Consider the following 14,536-nt stretch of genomic DNA (forward strand, 5'->3'; position numbering starts at 1 on the left):
GCATTTGCCTGAGAGATGAACATCCCAGACTCCACTCTGCCAAACCCGTCCACCTGTCCCTGGGGCTCAGAGAACAGCAGAAAACCGCACTTCTCATTTCCTAGGGCGTCCTGGCTGCAACTCCCAACTCAGGCACAAAGACCCCTTCATGAAGCCTGGAGGCCTAGGCTCAAGGAGCAGGAAGCACACGCTGACAGGGGACAGAGAGCGGGAAAACACTCAGAGCTTCCAGGCACAGCTGCCCTTGTTCCCAGAAGCACTGCCTTCTGAGTAAGAGCTTCTGGCAGGGAGCCGGCAGTAGCTGCCCTCGCCAAGGTTTCTGGAAACTGGCAGACCCCCACCTCCTCAAGCCACAGGGGGCAGCTGGACTGTTGCCATTCATGACTGCCTCCGGCGCTGCCTCCCAGCAGCTGTGCAGGGAGTCCAAACACACAATGGTCACGTGGCTCACCCAACCAGCTGCAAAAAGTGAGGGATTATGGTCAGAGCTCTAACAAGAGCGGATGGCCCAGGGTGCGAATGCCTGGGAGCATAACCTGGGCCACCACATCCTTCGTGTGCATGCTGGCTGCCATGAAAATGGACAAAGACACCCAGTGCCCTCATCTACCAGCTCAAGCAACACCCATGTTCTCTGTGCATCTCAAGGAGCAAGGGTGAAATTCCGCTGAGTTTCCCATTTCTCATTCCCCCGGCACAACTGCTGGACTTCTTCCAGACTGGAACAGGAGGTGCCACCAAGTCTGTCTGCCCAGCGTGCAGCCCAAACCCCTGGTCCCAGGGAGTGAGGACCAATATCCTCATGTAAGGATAAGGGATGTGACTTACATGAGGATCAGGGATGTGATCTGATATGTACAAGAGCCACAGGATGACATGTGAGACTAGTTCTCCTTATTTACCTTTGGGTGCAGCAGGGGATGCAGCAACCCCCTTTCTGCCACCACTTCAGAACAGCATGGGAAGCCAGGTGAAAGGCTGCTGCTCAGAGAAGCAAACAACTCACACTCAGGGACCACCTTGCAAATGTCACCCTTCTGCAGCATGGAGTTGCAAAGGACAAGATGTGGACAGTAGCTGCTGGTTTCCTAGACAGAATCATTTCCTGGAGTGCGCAGCTCTGCCAGCTGGCCCCTGGAACCCTGTGTCAGTTGGGGGTGGTGACAGGCAGAAATGGATGCGGAGGGCTTTCATTTCAGATGACTGAGCATCAGAAGCAGGGATAGCTCTGACACCAGTGCATTAAGGTAATTCCAATTCCCAACCTCAAGGTTTAGAACTGAGAGTTAGTTAAAATGATTTCTGGTCATGTTAATGTCCTTAAAATGGAAAAGTAAAAACCACCTATGATACTGGTAGGGTCAAGTGTTCAAAATATGTCAAAGTGCTTTGAAAAGTTACACTTTCTTTTTATCGTAAATCCATCACCTACCCTCAGAAAAGGCAGGGCCCAATTATTTCTGCTTAGAAGAGGCCACAGGGCCACATGACCCTGTGGGATGGATCCAACACCAAACCCAATCTCACATGTCCAAACGCGGCATGCAGTATATAATGTCACCATCTTCCTGCCACTCCCAGCCCCCCACAGAACTTGGAAAAGGGACAAAGGTCGGGGAGAAAGCCAATTTACTTGCTATTTCAGTACTCTACCTGCTTCTTTCCTCCCACGTCCTCTTCCTTTTGCCTGGACTATCATGATCTCGGTTTCTTCTGTGGGTAGTTCATTTATTTTTTGCAAGAAGAGCTTTTCCAGAGCTTCTGCCATTAAGACTATGTCATCTCCAGGCTGGATAAGGAGACACAGGGGTAGAGTCAGATGGCCCTCCCCTCCCCACCTTTGTAGACAGGGCACCCCATGCCACCCCCTGCCCCCAAAGCATGAAGCGTCGTATTCCGGGTCCTTCCCCGATCTGCACCCAAAGGAGCCACAATGGCTACACTACCAGGTATCACAGAGGCTTGTGTTCCCACAGGTGTGCTGAGCCTACACTTGTCTACCTACACCTCCCTCATCTTTTAAGCTCTGGCCTGTCTGAGAAGCCATCCTAATGCCTTAAGCATCTGCCAAGCTCAGCCAATCACTGAAAGGGGCCCTCCTTTGACACAATTCAGTTTCACCAGAAATACTTGAATGACACAGGATTTCTTGCCATGATACATTAGCAGGGCCCCAGCAATGCTCCCCAATGTACCCCCATGGCAGCTTACCAGGACTCTGGGCACTGCACATCTCACACTAGTTTAGGGGTCCCACTCTGGTCACCTCATCTATAACATGCTGTTCCCACTCAGTTCTAAACTGAGAGCCTGGTCTGCACATTTTGCTCAAACCTAAGTGGTGAGAGCTGAGACTTTAAAAAACACAGTAAACTTCAAGAAACTCACCTACCCATCTCTTCTGGGCATTTTTACCCACTACACCAGCAGAGGTCAAAAGCTGAGTTCTGTATAGTGTCTCCCTCCAGAGTCGTTCTATTTGAAAGGGTTGATTTTAATCACATCTGTGGTCTGAACTGTAAACAAATGATCTGGCTTCATGGCACAGCCGAGCCGAAAGGTTTGGCTACGGGGTTAGGAAGTGACCTTCAGGTCTACATGTAGGATCGGGGGGACACTTCATCTATGGCCAAGAGTTATCGACAGTCATGTCCACAGTTCCAGCAGACCATCACCCACAGAGCAACTGAGCTCTGCGCCGGCCCCATCACACCCTCTCTCACGTGGAGGTCTGTTTGGGCACACCTCTGCACAACTACATTTTAGCAGGCTCTTTCCTAACAATTTACATCACCCAAATGGACTTTGTCATGAGTCGCCACTATTCTCCTCACGCCTTCTCTACTAGACATGCTCAGGAACCAAAATCCCAAGGGCACCAGAAGCACATGCTTCAGGCTAACAAGGACAGCTTGCAAGTTCAACATGGCCAGCACCCTCCTCCCAGCAAAAAAGCCCATACCCAGCCACAGGCACAACCACAGGTCTCATTACCTCTACCTCCAAGGGTCTCCTCTCGCCAGACTCGAAGCCCAGCCACACCCAACACCCCTGCCCACGGGCTCCTGACATGCCCACTGCCGTCGCCTCTCCTCCACTCTCCCCAGGGCAGCTGGACACCCACCCCCATATCTCACCTTGTTGTAGATGTAACAATTTGTAAACATAGTGTTGAAGTCCTGGATACATTCCTGAGCATTCCAGTAATAGTTGTTTTCCAAGCGCTTCTTTATTGTTCCCATATCCATAGGCGTTTTAATGATCTTATAGTAATCCTGGAAAGCAGAGAGCAGAAGTCCAGTGTCACCTAGGCAGCCAGGCAGCACAAATGCTGGGCTGGCCTGGGGACCTCACCCTTGGCTGCTCCACAGGTAAATCCACGGGAACCACAGCTCCTACTGGTATCAGCAAGTGATCTCGAGGGGGAACACCAAAATAAAGTGGAGTGGAGCAGGGAAGGGTTCCTGAATGCTGGAGAGTAATTCAGAGGGAAACATACACGTTTCCAACTGCTCTATCTTGGAACAGGTTGCCTTTACTGAAATGCACATTTTTTTCTTTTTATAGATGCTAAAATATTTTCACTTTTAATAAATAAGGGGGAAACCAGGGAGCCTTTTAAAAAGCAATCCTCACCTAGTAAGAGAATCCATGGCAGGTCCTACTTGTCCCCACCATTTGAAATTTTACATGTCCATAAAATGCAAATTTCCCTGGCGCCAATGCTGGAGCCCACTCTTAACCCTTGGCCCTGGCACTCCTGCCTCCTTGTCACCATGAAGAGCTGCGGAGCATAAGCTTCCACCCTTAGTCAAGTTCACTGGACTTATGTTTCTTTCACTTGCACACAGTCTACCACTAAGGATTCTTTAGTATCCAGATACAGTTGAACGACCACGTTAACTGCCAAATGACAAATCTGGACAGCCTTTACGATCCTTAGTTTAAAAAAAAAAAAAAAAAAAAAAAAAAAAAAAAAAAAAATTGGCCATCCCAACCCTCAAACCTTCAGATCTTACTCTCTTTAGGTGCCAAACAGAAGGAGCCAGATAACAGATGTAAATGTCTTAAAGTCCCTGAAATCAAACTGCATCATTCTCACAACTTTTTCTCTAAATCTAAACCTATTTTCTAAAACTAAGTTCATTTTTAAAAACAACCACAGAAGGAATGTGGGGACAGATCAAGCAGTACCTGAGTTTCCAAGTGTAAGAATCACAGAGGGCCAGGCAGGGGGCTGCACCCAGACAGCAAGCCCCTGATGACTAGACCAGCTCAGGCTGTTGGCCTGACCCACTGAGAGCCAAACTTTCTGAGCCATCACTCTGACTGGGGAGAGGTGCTCCCGTAATTAAGTTTGAGTGGCGTATCAGAACCAAATCCAAGTGGAGTCCCAAGGTAGAGGCACAGGCTGCAGATGGAGAGGCTGTTGCAGGGAGGAGAGAGCAAGTATGCTAACAGCAAGCACTGAGGCCCTGCTCGGGAATGGTAGTGGACAGTGTTGGAAAGGCCAGCACAGGGGATGAGTGTGGGGTTTTGAGATGTTCTGACATCCACCAGAAAGAGACAAGGGTGACCTGCTTACATGTAAGGGTTTGGCACAGGTCATGGAACTGCCCTGGGGGTGGGGGCTACAAGTGTATGCCTGGGTACCTTAGGCAAGTGGTCAAGAGAGGAGACTGGAAGCAGACTATCGACACCACTGTCTATGCTCTGACCTCCTTCACCAAGAGAACCAAGTCTGAATAGATCTATCACAGTGGACATTTAGATTTTATTCTATGGCCAAAGGCCACTGAATTGGCCACAGTGTGTCACATGGCTCAAGGGCAAACAGAACAGTGAAGAGGAATTGGGGTGAAGACAGAGAGAACGGTGGTGAAGAGGAACTGCCAGCCTGGATAGTAAGATTTAGGTGCATGACAGGAGATCAAAATGCGGGTGAAGACCTAGAAGGCATCAGAAAACAGACAAGGAATACTTTTTGGGGTGGCCTTAACATCTCCTGAAGAAGGAAGTCCCCGGAAAACAGCTTTAGCATGACGATGCTCCTGATCAAGCATCCCCTTTGGCTCAGCCCCCACCAAACGCCCTGAGACCACTCTCATCCAGCAAGCTCCCTCCTCTGCTCCTCACTCTTCCATCTCTGAAGACATCAGATCAGGGCCACCATGGATCAGTCCCTTCCTTTTATGTCAGAGCTAATGAGGCCAACGTCAACAGTCATAGGGACAGGTAGCTTCACTCTCTGCCCAGAGCAAGAATGTCCTGGCCACTCTCCGGCCTGCACTTCAGAGACTGACCTTGAACTCCCAAACCCCATGGCCTAACCAACCACCCCATACCTGTCTGTCCCGCTGGTCAGCACTGTTTCCTCAGCCTCACCTGGGATGCTGCTGCTTCCCGGCAATCTCAAGTCCCCCAGCCCTTCCTTCTCCTGTCTTCACCTTCTCAGCCCTCCCTGCTTCAGTTCCCACTGTGTCTTCTTGTAACAAGCTGACCCCCCTGCTATTCTGGCACTGATGCGTCTCCCTTCAAAGCCAAGCTTCTTGAAATGGTGGCTTCACATCCTCACCTTCGCATTCACACCGTCGCAAATCTGGTTTCTACTTCTGTATCACGTCTTCCTAAGGTCACCAATGCCCTCCTAAAGGTCAATAGGATGGTCAGGTCGGAATCCTCATCTCTTTGACCTCCCTGTAGCTTCTGATGTTGGAATCTGGGGAAATGCTCTCTCCTGTAAGCCTTCTGCCTTCCCCCCAACCCCTAAGGGTCTCACAGCGCTCTGGGTTCCACTCTAGCCCCCAGCTCCTTCTCTCCTGGTTCTGTGCATCTGCTCTGAGAATGTCACTCTCTATTATGGACCCTGCCCAGCTCAGCTAGAGACTGGTGCAGTGAGCTCCCTCAACAGTCTCCCTCCCGCAGGCCAACACAGCTGACTGCCTCCACTCCTTATCTTGGTCAATAGAGAGTGGGGCCCCTCTTTTGCCTCCATACCTTTCCTGAGCCAGCTCAAGACCCAGACACATACTACTCTCTTCTGATTATCTTCCCCCGAGTGCACGACACGTATTCAGTGAACCAATAGCACCAGACAGTTCTTACAGACACAATGGCTTTAAACTTGGGAGTCCGGATGCCTGGCAGAGGCTAAGGCCGCTCCTATACACGAGTAGCTCTAGTGTGCACACACCAGCCTGGGTCAGTGGCTGCAACCACCTAATACACTTGCCAGGGGGTGTACGGGACTTAGCAAACAGTAAAGGACAATTTAAAGACAATTAGTCCTTGGTGCTTTAAAGAAAAGAAGAAAAACTAAAGCATTTCTTCCATCTGCTCCCTGAGGTTCAGTTGGAGATACAAGTTGTGCTTGCAGAACAGTTTGCTAGGGATATGGGCAAATGGAAAACTCTCTAGGGAAAGAGAAGAGGGGTGGGCTCACAAAAGGCACAAAAGCAAGTGTGCTGCAGTCAGAGGGAGGGAGGGCAACACCGCCTGTGCAGCTGCAGCCACAGCCACCTTTCTCCAGCTGGGGTCACCTCCATGTACTTGCGCTCCCTGGGAGGTAATCCACTATTTTTCCCCACTGTGTGCTCTGGGTGACAGTGACGATGATGCTAGGTGACTGCTATTGCGGCAAGCCAATCCCCCTCTAGCATAGTCTGATCAACTACGTCTACTTATCCTTGATCAACTACGTACACACCTAAGAAAGGAAGGGGCCAGGATGGCCAAGTGCTCTGACTTCAACTCACCATGGAACTGCAAGTAGATATGTAGGCCTTCCTTTCTCCCACTGCTTCAACCTCTACACAATTTTCCCCAGGATTCCAATATCTAAGAAACCAGTTATTGTTAAGCCAATTAACTTGTTCTTTCTCCCCGATTTCAACTGATTAGAACTGCTGAAACCACTCACTCAAGGGCCGTGAAGCTCTCACCACGACTCCAAATGCATCTCCTACCCTCCCCCAGGATCTGTCCTGACCAGGAGACATGCAGGAGGAGACCTTGACGACGGCAGCCCTGGGCCCTGCCCACACTACTCACAGGGAGGTTCAGCTTGACGGCATCCACAGGCTGCTGGAAAGGCCACGCAAACTGGTGTTTCCATAGTGTCTTGAGCACCACTCTGAGCAGGTATTGCAGTTGGTTGGTCTGCCTCTTGGGCTTGTTAGGGTTGGAGGTCTCCGGGGGCGGGGGGTTGGTGCTGGCTGCGTTGGCTGGCTGAGGTTGGGCCTGGGCCTGCGTTGTAGACATTTGGGAAGTTTCTAGTCCATCCCCCATTACTGGCAGATTTCTCAATCTCGTCCCAGGGCCGCTCTCCGCAGACATGCTAGTGATCCCATCACATTCTTCACCAGGCACTCTACAAAGGAAAAGAAGAGTCCTCGTGAGAGATCAGTTAGCAGATGGGCACTGCTCAGAATGACAAGTCCTTCTGGCTGTGGTCTCCAAGGACTGAGCTCTCCTGGCAGCAGCTGGCCAGGTTGGCCAGAGGGGCCACCCCATGCTTTGACTGAAAGGGTTCCAATATCTCCTCTCTCCAAAGACTTACCCTCCAGCAGGGAGGAGACCACATACCAACAGAGGAGACAGAGTGAGGTGGTGAGAGCCCATTAGGAACCAGCAGGGGCTCTGGGAACTATGAAGATCATGGGGAAGGAGATACAATGAAGCCACGTCTCACAAACCTGCACATCCCTTTTCGCATCTGTGAGCTTGTAGGAGATGCTGCCTGTGTGTGGAAGAGGATGATTTGCAGGCTCCCACATATGACATTTACATTAAAATTGTTTGCACTTGTCACACATGAAGCATCGAGCTAAGTCAGTAATTCCATTTGGTGGGCCAGGCAAGGAGAAGCAGGAAGGCCAGGTCCGCCCACCTATGGATGGTTCACCCAGTCCACTGCCAAGTACTCAGGGCAAAGCCATAAACTTACTAAGAATATTTTCTTGGTAACCTAAATAATACAGGTTTGCTGAGGAAAAAATCTGCATGTTTACTGCTGATAAAACAAAAATGAATCCATACTAGACCTATCATTTTCTTCTTCTTTTTTTTTTTTTTTTTTTTTGAGACAGAGTCTTGCTCTTGTTGCTCAGGCTAGAGTGCAGTGGTGGGATCTTGGCTCACTGAAACCTCCGCCTCCCTGGTTCAAACAATTCTCCTGCCTCAGCCTCCCGAGTAGCTGGTATTATAAGTGGTCACCACTGTGCCTGGCTAATTTTTGTATTTTTAGTAGAGACAGGGTTTCACAATCTTGGCCCAGGCTGGTCTCGAACTCCTGACCTCGTGATCCACCCACCTCGGGCTCCCAAAGTGTTGAGATTACAGGTGTGAGCCACCGTGCCCAGCCGAGACCTACCATTTTTCTTAACTATAAGGCACGCCCCCAGTGGCAACACAGGTCCCTGCTGTCAGTGCCTGTCTGAACACCTGCTCTGGTACCTCCCCTCACCTGAGCAACTCCTGCTGAGGGCCACCCCAACTTTGCAAACCCTGCCACAAGCATCCTCACAAGGGTGGTTCTGAACACCTGTCCAGTTTTTCCAGTGGGACAAACCCCAAGATAGTTGCAGGTCAACAGTATGCATGTTTTTACTGCCAAATTGCCCTCTGGAAACACAACCCACCCCTTGCAGTGACTGAGTTTCCACACTGATGATTCACGAGAAAAGGCACTTGCTCAGATGTATACTGGCCATTTGCATCCTTTTTGCGACACTTTTCTACTGGCAAAAAGTATATATATATGGTCGGCTTTTTAAACTCACTTCCAGTAGTAAGAAAAACTTTGAAAGCTCGGGGCTGACTGCATCTAACAAGCATCTCTAGTAATAAACTTAAGAACTCAGTGGAGATATCATTCTGGAATGAACTTTTAGTGGGTGAAGAAGCAGCTTTATGCCTAGCACACACTAGGCACCCGAGCTGCCAGTGAATTACTTTGTGTAATTTATTTAAACCACGATTACACAAGCTTTTTTTGTAAATGCAGTTCTGGCAAATAATCCTATTTTAAAAGTGCCAAACGGAGAATTTGCTACAAAGCAATTCCGTGGACTAGGCTGTGGAGATAGGAGGCCAGTGAGATAGGAGAAGACACAGGGACAAATGACACCAGCCACATACCAGCTTGCTGGGAACCTTGGGTCCAGTGTACCAGTCTTGGTCCAGGCACAGAAAGATTACAGGACACACCAAGTGACTGGACACAAGTATTGGTAGAAGGACAGCATCACAGACAAGGAAACACGTCAGTGGGGTTTAAACCCCACTCACATGTGGAGTCAGCTGGAGAGGGCTTCCATGCAGCAGGACCAGCAAGTCCAAAGTGACTGAAGGGGACAAGTGTGATGGGCCAAGGGGAGGGGAGGCCTAAAGGCACTGGGGAAGCCTGGATCCCGGGATGGAGGGTACACAGAGTGAGGCCAAGGAATGCCATGCAGTTTGGTTTCTACAATTAGATTTCTCCTAGAAAGCAGCTCCAGAAACACACAGCTGATGCTGCACACCAAGCACATGCCAGGTGAGTGATGGCAGGCAGGGACGGGAGCAGCCCAGCCACAAGGACACAGGCCGCCAGAGGGCAGAGCCAAGCTGTCCCAAAAGGAAGCAGCCCCCATAAATTTTCCATTAAGTAATGACGTTCTGGAAATCTTGAAGCAATGCCCCTGAGGCAAGATGAGGCCAAGGACTTCTAGAACTTCTGGGCTGGGCCATGCTTGTCTCTTTCCAAAAAGACTTACAGCAAAGCCAAGGGATGAAAACTCATGTGTGCTCTGGGCCAGTGACCACTCTTCTTCACCTTCTCACCAGGCTTAGACAGGCCCTTGACCCAAGAAAGCTGAATTTTCTTTTTTTGAAACAGGGTCTGTTGCCCAGGCAGTGCAGTGATACAATCTTGGCTCACTGCAACCTCTGCCTTGCGGGGTCAAATGATTCTCCCACCTCAGCCTCCCCAGTAGCTGGGATTACAGGCGTGTACCACCATGGCTGGCTAATATTTGTACTTTTAGTAGAGATGGGTTTCACCATGTTGGCCAGGCTGGTCTCAAACTCCTGACCTCAGGTGATCCGCCCACCTCGGCCTCCCAAATTGCTGGGGTTGCAGGCGTGAACCACCATGCCCGGCCAGAAGCTGAATTTTCTGCTCACAAGAAAAAACGGTTTTCTACAGAAAACCTGACTCTTGAACCTTGCCTCATTTGGTGTTTTAAGTCATTGCAAAAGCCAAAACACCCTTCCCTAGCCAGCTCACAAGTGATGCACAGTAACAGTTAAATCCTCAAAAATGTAACACTGCTTCTGGCCTCATCCCCACTTTACAGATAGGGACACCAAGGCAGAGAGAAGTACGTGACCCAGGAGTGGGAAGACCAGGTCTAAGCAGATAGAGTGGCCCAAAACCTGGCATCTGATTCCTGGGTAGTTTAAGTTTGCCTCTGAACTAAGGAAATCCTCACTAGTGTGCTGCACACACACACACCAGAAGTGTCAAACACAGACGGTCGTGACACAGTGGCCGCCATCCTTAACACACGCCCAGGTCCCTGAGGAAAGAAACTGCTGGAGGTTGTCTGTTCGAATGTAAAGCTATGACATGTTCGACACGAGACAAACCTGGGAGCTACCAGTACCCCAAAGTTTCTTTAAGGAGGTTCTGAAGATAACAAATGAAAGTGACATCTGGCCGGGCGTGGTGGCTCACACCTTAATCCCAGCACTTCGGGAGGCCGAGAAGGGTGGATCACCTGAGGTCAGAAGTTGGAGACAAGCCTGGCCAACATGATGAAACCCCCATCTCTACTAAAAATACAAAAAATTAGCTGGGCATGGTGGCGGGCACCTGTAATCCCAACTACTCCAGAGGCCGAGGCCGGACAATTGCTTGAACCTGGGAGGCGGAAACTGCAGTGAGCCAAGATTGTGCCACTGTACTCCAGGCCTGGGCAACAAGAGTGAAACTCCGTCTCAAAAAAAGAAAAAGAAAGAAAAGAAAGTGACACCCATGGCCCCATAAGGGGGATCACCATAAGATGCCTGAGACTCCTGCAACCACTCTGGGCCTGTGCAGTACCTGCACTTCAAGGGACCATACTGACCTACTGCTATGCCCACAGCTTTCCCATGACCACAGGAAAATAAGACGCTTGGGAAACTTCAAGAGCCCACTCTTACGGCAATGACAAGAAACATGAGGAAAACCAACCACTTCTAGTCTGTTATAGGGCAAGAAAGAGAGGTAGAGTGAGAACTCCTATGTGAGAGCCAGACGACTTTTCTAAGGCCCAGATTTGATGAGGTAAGCCTCCTTGGGCGAATTCTTCCCACAGCGGTTCCCCCCCACCCCCCACTGCCCCAGACCCCTAGCATCTAGGCTCCAACAACAAGTCAGCCACCCCTGTCACCTTCAGCCTTTGATCTGCTAGCCCTACTGCCAGACAGACGGAGGGACGCAGACAGAGGCTCACAGGTGCGTGCTCTCTCTCCCTCTCTGGCCCACAGCATCTGGTGCTTCCCTAATCTCCACCTAGTGAGTTCCACGGTCAGCCCATAGTGGGCACCCCTGGGAACTGAAGGCAGGCTCATCTTTATTTCACTTTTGTCTTCCCAGCACACAGGAAGTGTACCCCCCTCAGTGACCACACCCAGATTGTCATCCTAGGGCTTCCAGCTCAATCTCAAAGCTCTGGAAAAGGAAAACAGTTCATGCTCTCACATGGGTAAGTGGAGACCACCAGACACAGTCACTCACTCAGGCAACAGGTCCTAACATGCCCTGCCCTAGCACTCAGTGGTTGACATGGCATTCTCCCAAGTGATTAGGCAATACGTGGGGTGAATACCGTGGAGGAGAAGGGTAGGGCTGCTCTGGCCATGGACGAGGCCAGGAATTTGCTCTGGCCATGGATGAAGAGAGGAATTTGCACTGACCCACGGGACAGGCGGCATCTCTGAAGAAGGGACAGAGAATGAGACCAGAGGGGGAGGAAGAGTGTGTGCTCTTCTGTGGTGGGGGTGAGGCAGGCATCGGCAAGAGAAGGCACGCCTGGCATAGTTAACAGGAGAGAACATCTTCAAAGTTTTCCATTTAAAATATTAAAAAATGCTGCTCCCTCTCCACTGTCATACTGACCTGTGGCCAAAAAGCAGGAGCCACCATTGACTATGTTAAGAGTTAGCTGAAGGTCAACGGAAAAGAAAAAAATTTCGCATATTGTTTCCAATCCAAAGAAGGCTACATAATCTTTTTTTTTTTTTTTTTTTGAGATGGAGTCTCGCTCTGTCGCCCAGGCTGGAGTGCAGTGGCCGGATCTCAGCTCACTGCAAGCTCTGACTCCCGGGTTTACACCATTCTCCTGCCTCAGCCTCCCGAGTAGCTGGGACTACAGGCGCCCACGCCCTCGCCCGGCTAGTTTTTTGTATATTTTAGTAGAGACGGGGTTTCACCGTATTAACCAGGATGGTCTCGATCTCCTGACCTCGTGATCCGCCCGTCTCGGCCTCCCAGATTACAGGCTTGAGCCACTGCGCCCGGCCGAAGGCTACATAATCAAACTGGATGTCCTACTTTTGTATCTACTTCCAACAGAAATCCTGTATCACGTTCCCAGTGTAGAAGAAAAGGATGAAGCAAGGTTAGACAATGCTGTAGTTCCCAAACTGAGTGCCCAGGTGCCCTGGGGATGTCATGGTAAACTCAGATGGCATTGCAGGAACTATTAGCACAAGGTAGTTGATCATTTCAAACACCAGATTGCACTCTATTCCTTTCAACAATGTCACAGCCTGCAACACTTGATCAGTAAGTTGCTGTAATAAAAACCAAAGATCGCCCAGGCACAGTGGCTCACGCCTGTAATCCCAGCACTTTGGGAGGCCACGGGAGGTGGATCACCTGAAGTCAGGAATTTGAGACCAGCCTGGACAACACAGTGCAACCCTATCTCTCCCGGGGAAAAAAAAAAAAAGTACCCAGTCTTGGTGGTGTGCACCTGTGGTCCCAGCTACTCAGGAGGCTGAGGCAGGAGAATTACTTAAATTCAGGAGGTGGAAGTTGCAGTGAGCAGAGATGGCGCCACTATACTCCAGCCTGGGCGACAGAGCAAGACTCCATCTCCAAAAGAAAAAAAAAAAAAAAAGCAAAGGTCATATAAAAATCAACATGAACAGGAAAGCAGGTAGTGACATCCAATCTGGTTCTAAGGTTTGAAAACTTGTGCAGCACCCAACAGGCAGACACACCCTATTAGAAAGTAACTATGGGCCGGGCATGGTGGGTCACACCTGTAATCCCAGCACTCTGGGAGCATGAGGTGGGCGGATCACCTGAGGTCACGAGTTTGAGACCAGCCTGCCCAGCTGGTGAAACCCCATCTCTACTAAAAATACAAAAAAATCAGGTATGGTGGCACGCACCTGTAATCCCAGCTACTCCAGAGGCTGAGACAGGAGAATCACTTGAACCCAGGAGGCAGAAGTTGCAGTGAGCTGAGATTGTGCCACTGCACTCCAGCCTGGGCAACAGACCAAGACTCTGCCAAGGAAAAAAAAAAAGGCAAAGTATGGTTATGTAAGGATAAAATATATATTATTATTATTTTTTTCAGACAGCTACACAGTTGTTGAGACACTGGTACTTATTCTGCTGCTTGTGCTTAACTACCTAATAACATTGTTGGCTATTTCCTTTGGCCTGAGAGCATCACAGAAAAAAACTGAGACGTTTAAGGATGTTGTGAACCAAGAAAATCTGGGAACCTCTGGGTTAATGAGAATAAAAACGTAAAATTTTCCTCTAAATTCATAGACCTCTGATTCAGCATGCCTTTTTTTTTTTTTTTTTTTTTAAAAGACAGAGTTTTGCTCTTGTTGCCCAGGCTAGAGTGCAGTGGCGTGATCTCAACTCACTGTAACCTCTGCCTCCCGGGTTCTAGCAATTCTCAGGCCTCAGCCTCCTGAGTAGCTGGTATTACAGGCATGCGCCTCCACGCCTGGCTAATTTTGTATTTTTAGTAGAGATGGGGTTTCTTCATGTTGGTCGGGCTGGTCTCAAACTCCCGACCTCAGGTGATCCGTGTGCCTCGGCCTCCCCAAAGTGCTGGGATTACAGGCGTGAGCCACCGCATCCGGCTAAGTATGCCTGTTTTCAAAGATGTTCTCTGCAATCATAATATTTAAGTGAATTTTGGGGAAATTTTAGGGATAGACAGTACTTAACTGTAATGAACACAACTGTAATGTTTTATAACTCTGAGCAGGAAACAAATTGTTTCCTTGGACTAACCTTATTTACAATCTAGTCAATAGTTCAGACAAATCAAAATAGTTCAGACAAATCAAAAAAAAATCAAAAAAGAAGTAGAAAAATAAAAAAAGATGTAGAAAACAAAAAATCCAAAACCAGTTCAGAAAGTTTGAACACTTTCTGCAATGATGTAGTTCCTACTTGCAAAGTGGATGGCAGCAAGCCCTCTTCACTGGCATCCTCCATCAAGCCATAGTTCTCTTCATCGCCTGCCCCAAT

At 49.4% G+C, this 14,536-nt stretch overlaps 1 protein-coding gene across 4 annotated transcripts in view; it reads right to left on the minus strand.

Moving 5' to 3' along the window:
- Positions 1 to 14,536, minus strand: part of BRD4 (bromodomain containing 4) — a 99,844-nt gene that overhangs the window by 30,131 nt on the left and 55,177 nt on the right. For all 4 annotated transcript variants that reach the window (XM_045379704.3, XM_074026195.1, XM_045379706.3 and 1 more), the window contains exons 2-4: positions 7,051 to 7,369; positions 3,138 to 3,275; positions 1,654 to 1,789 (exon numbers count right to left, since the gene is read on the minus strand). In XM_045379704.3, coding sequence (XP_045235639.1) covers positions 1,654 to 1,789; positions 3,138 to 3,275; positions 7,051 to 7,335 — 559 coding nt within the window. In that variant the 5' untranslated portion in view covers positions 7,336 to 7,369. The remainder of the gene's footprint in view (positions 1 to 1,653; positions 1,790 to 3,137; positions 3,276 to 7,050; positions 7,370 to 14,536) is intronic.

The sequence above is a fragment of the Macaca fascicularis genome, chromosome 19 (genome assembly GCF_037993035.2).
Source record: "Macaca fascicularis isolate 582-1 chromosome 19, T2T-MFA8v1.1".
Lineage (NCBI taxonomy): Eukaryota > Metazoa > Chordata > Mammalia > Primates > Cercopithecidae > Macaca > Macaca fascicularis.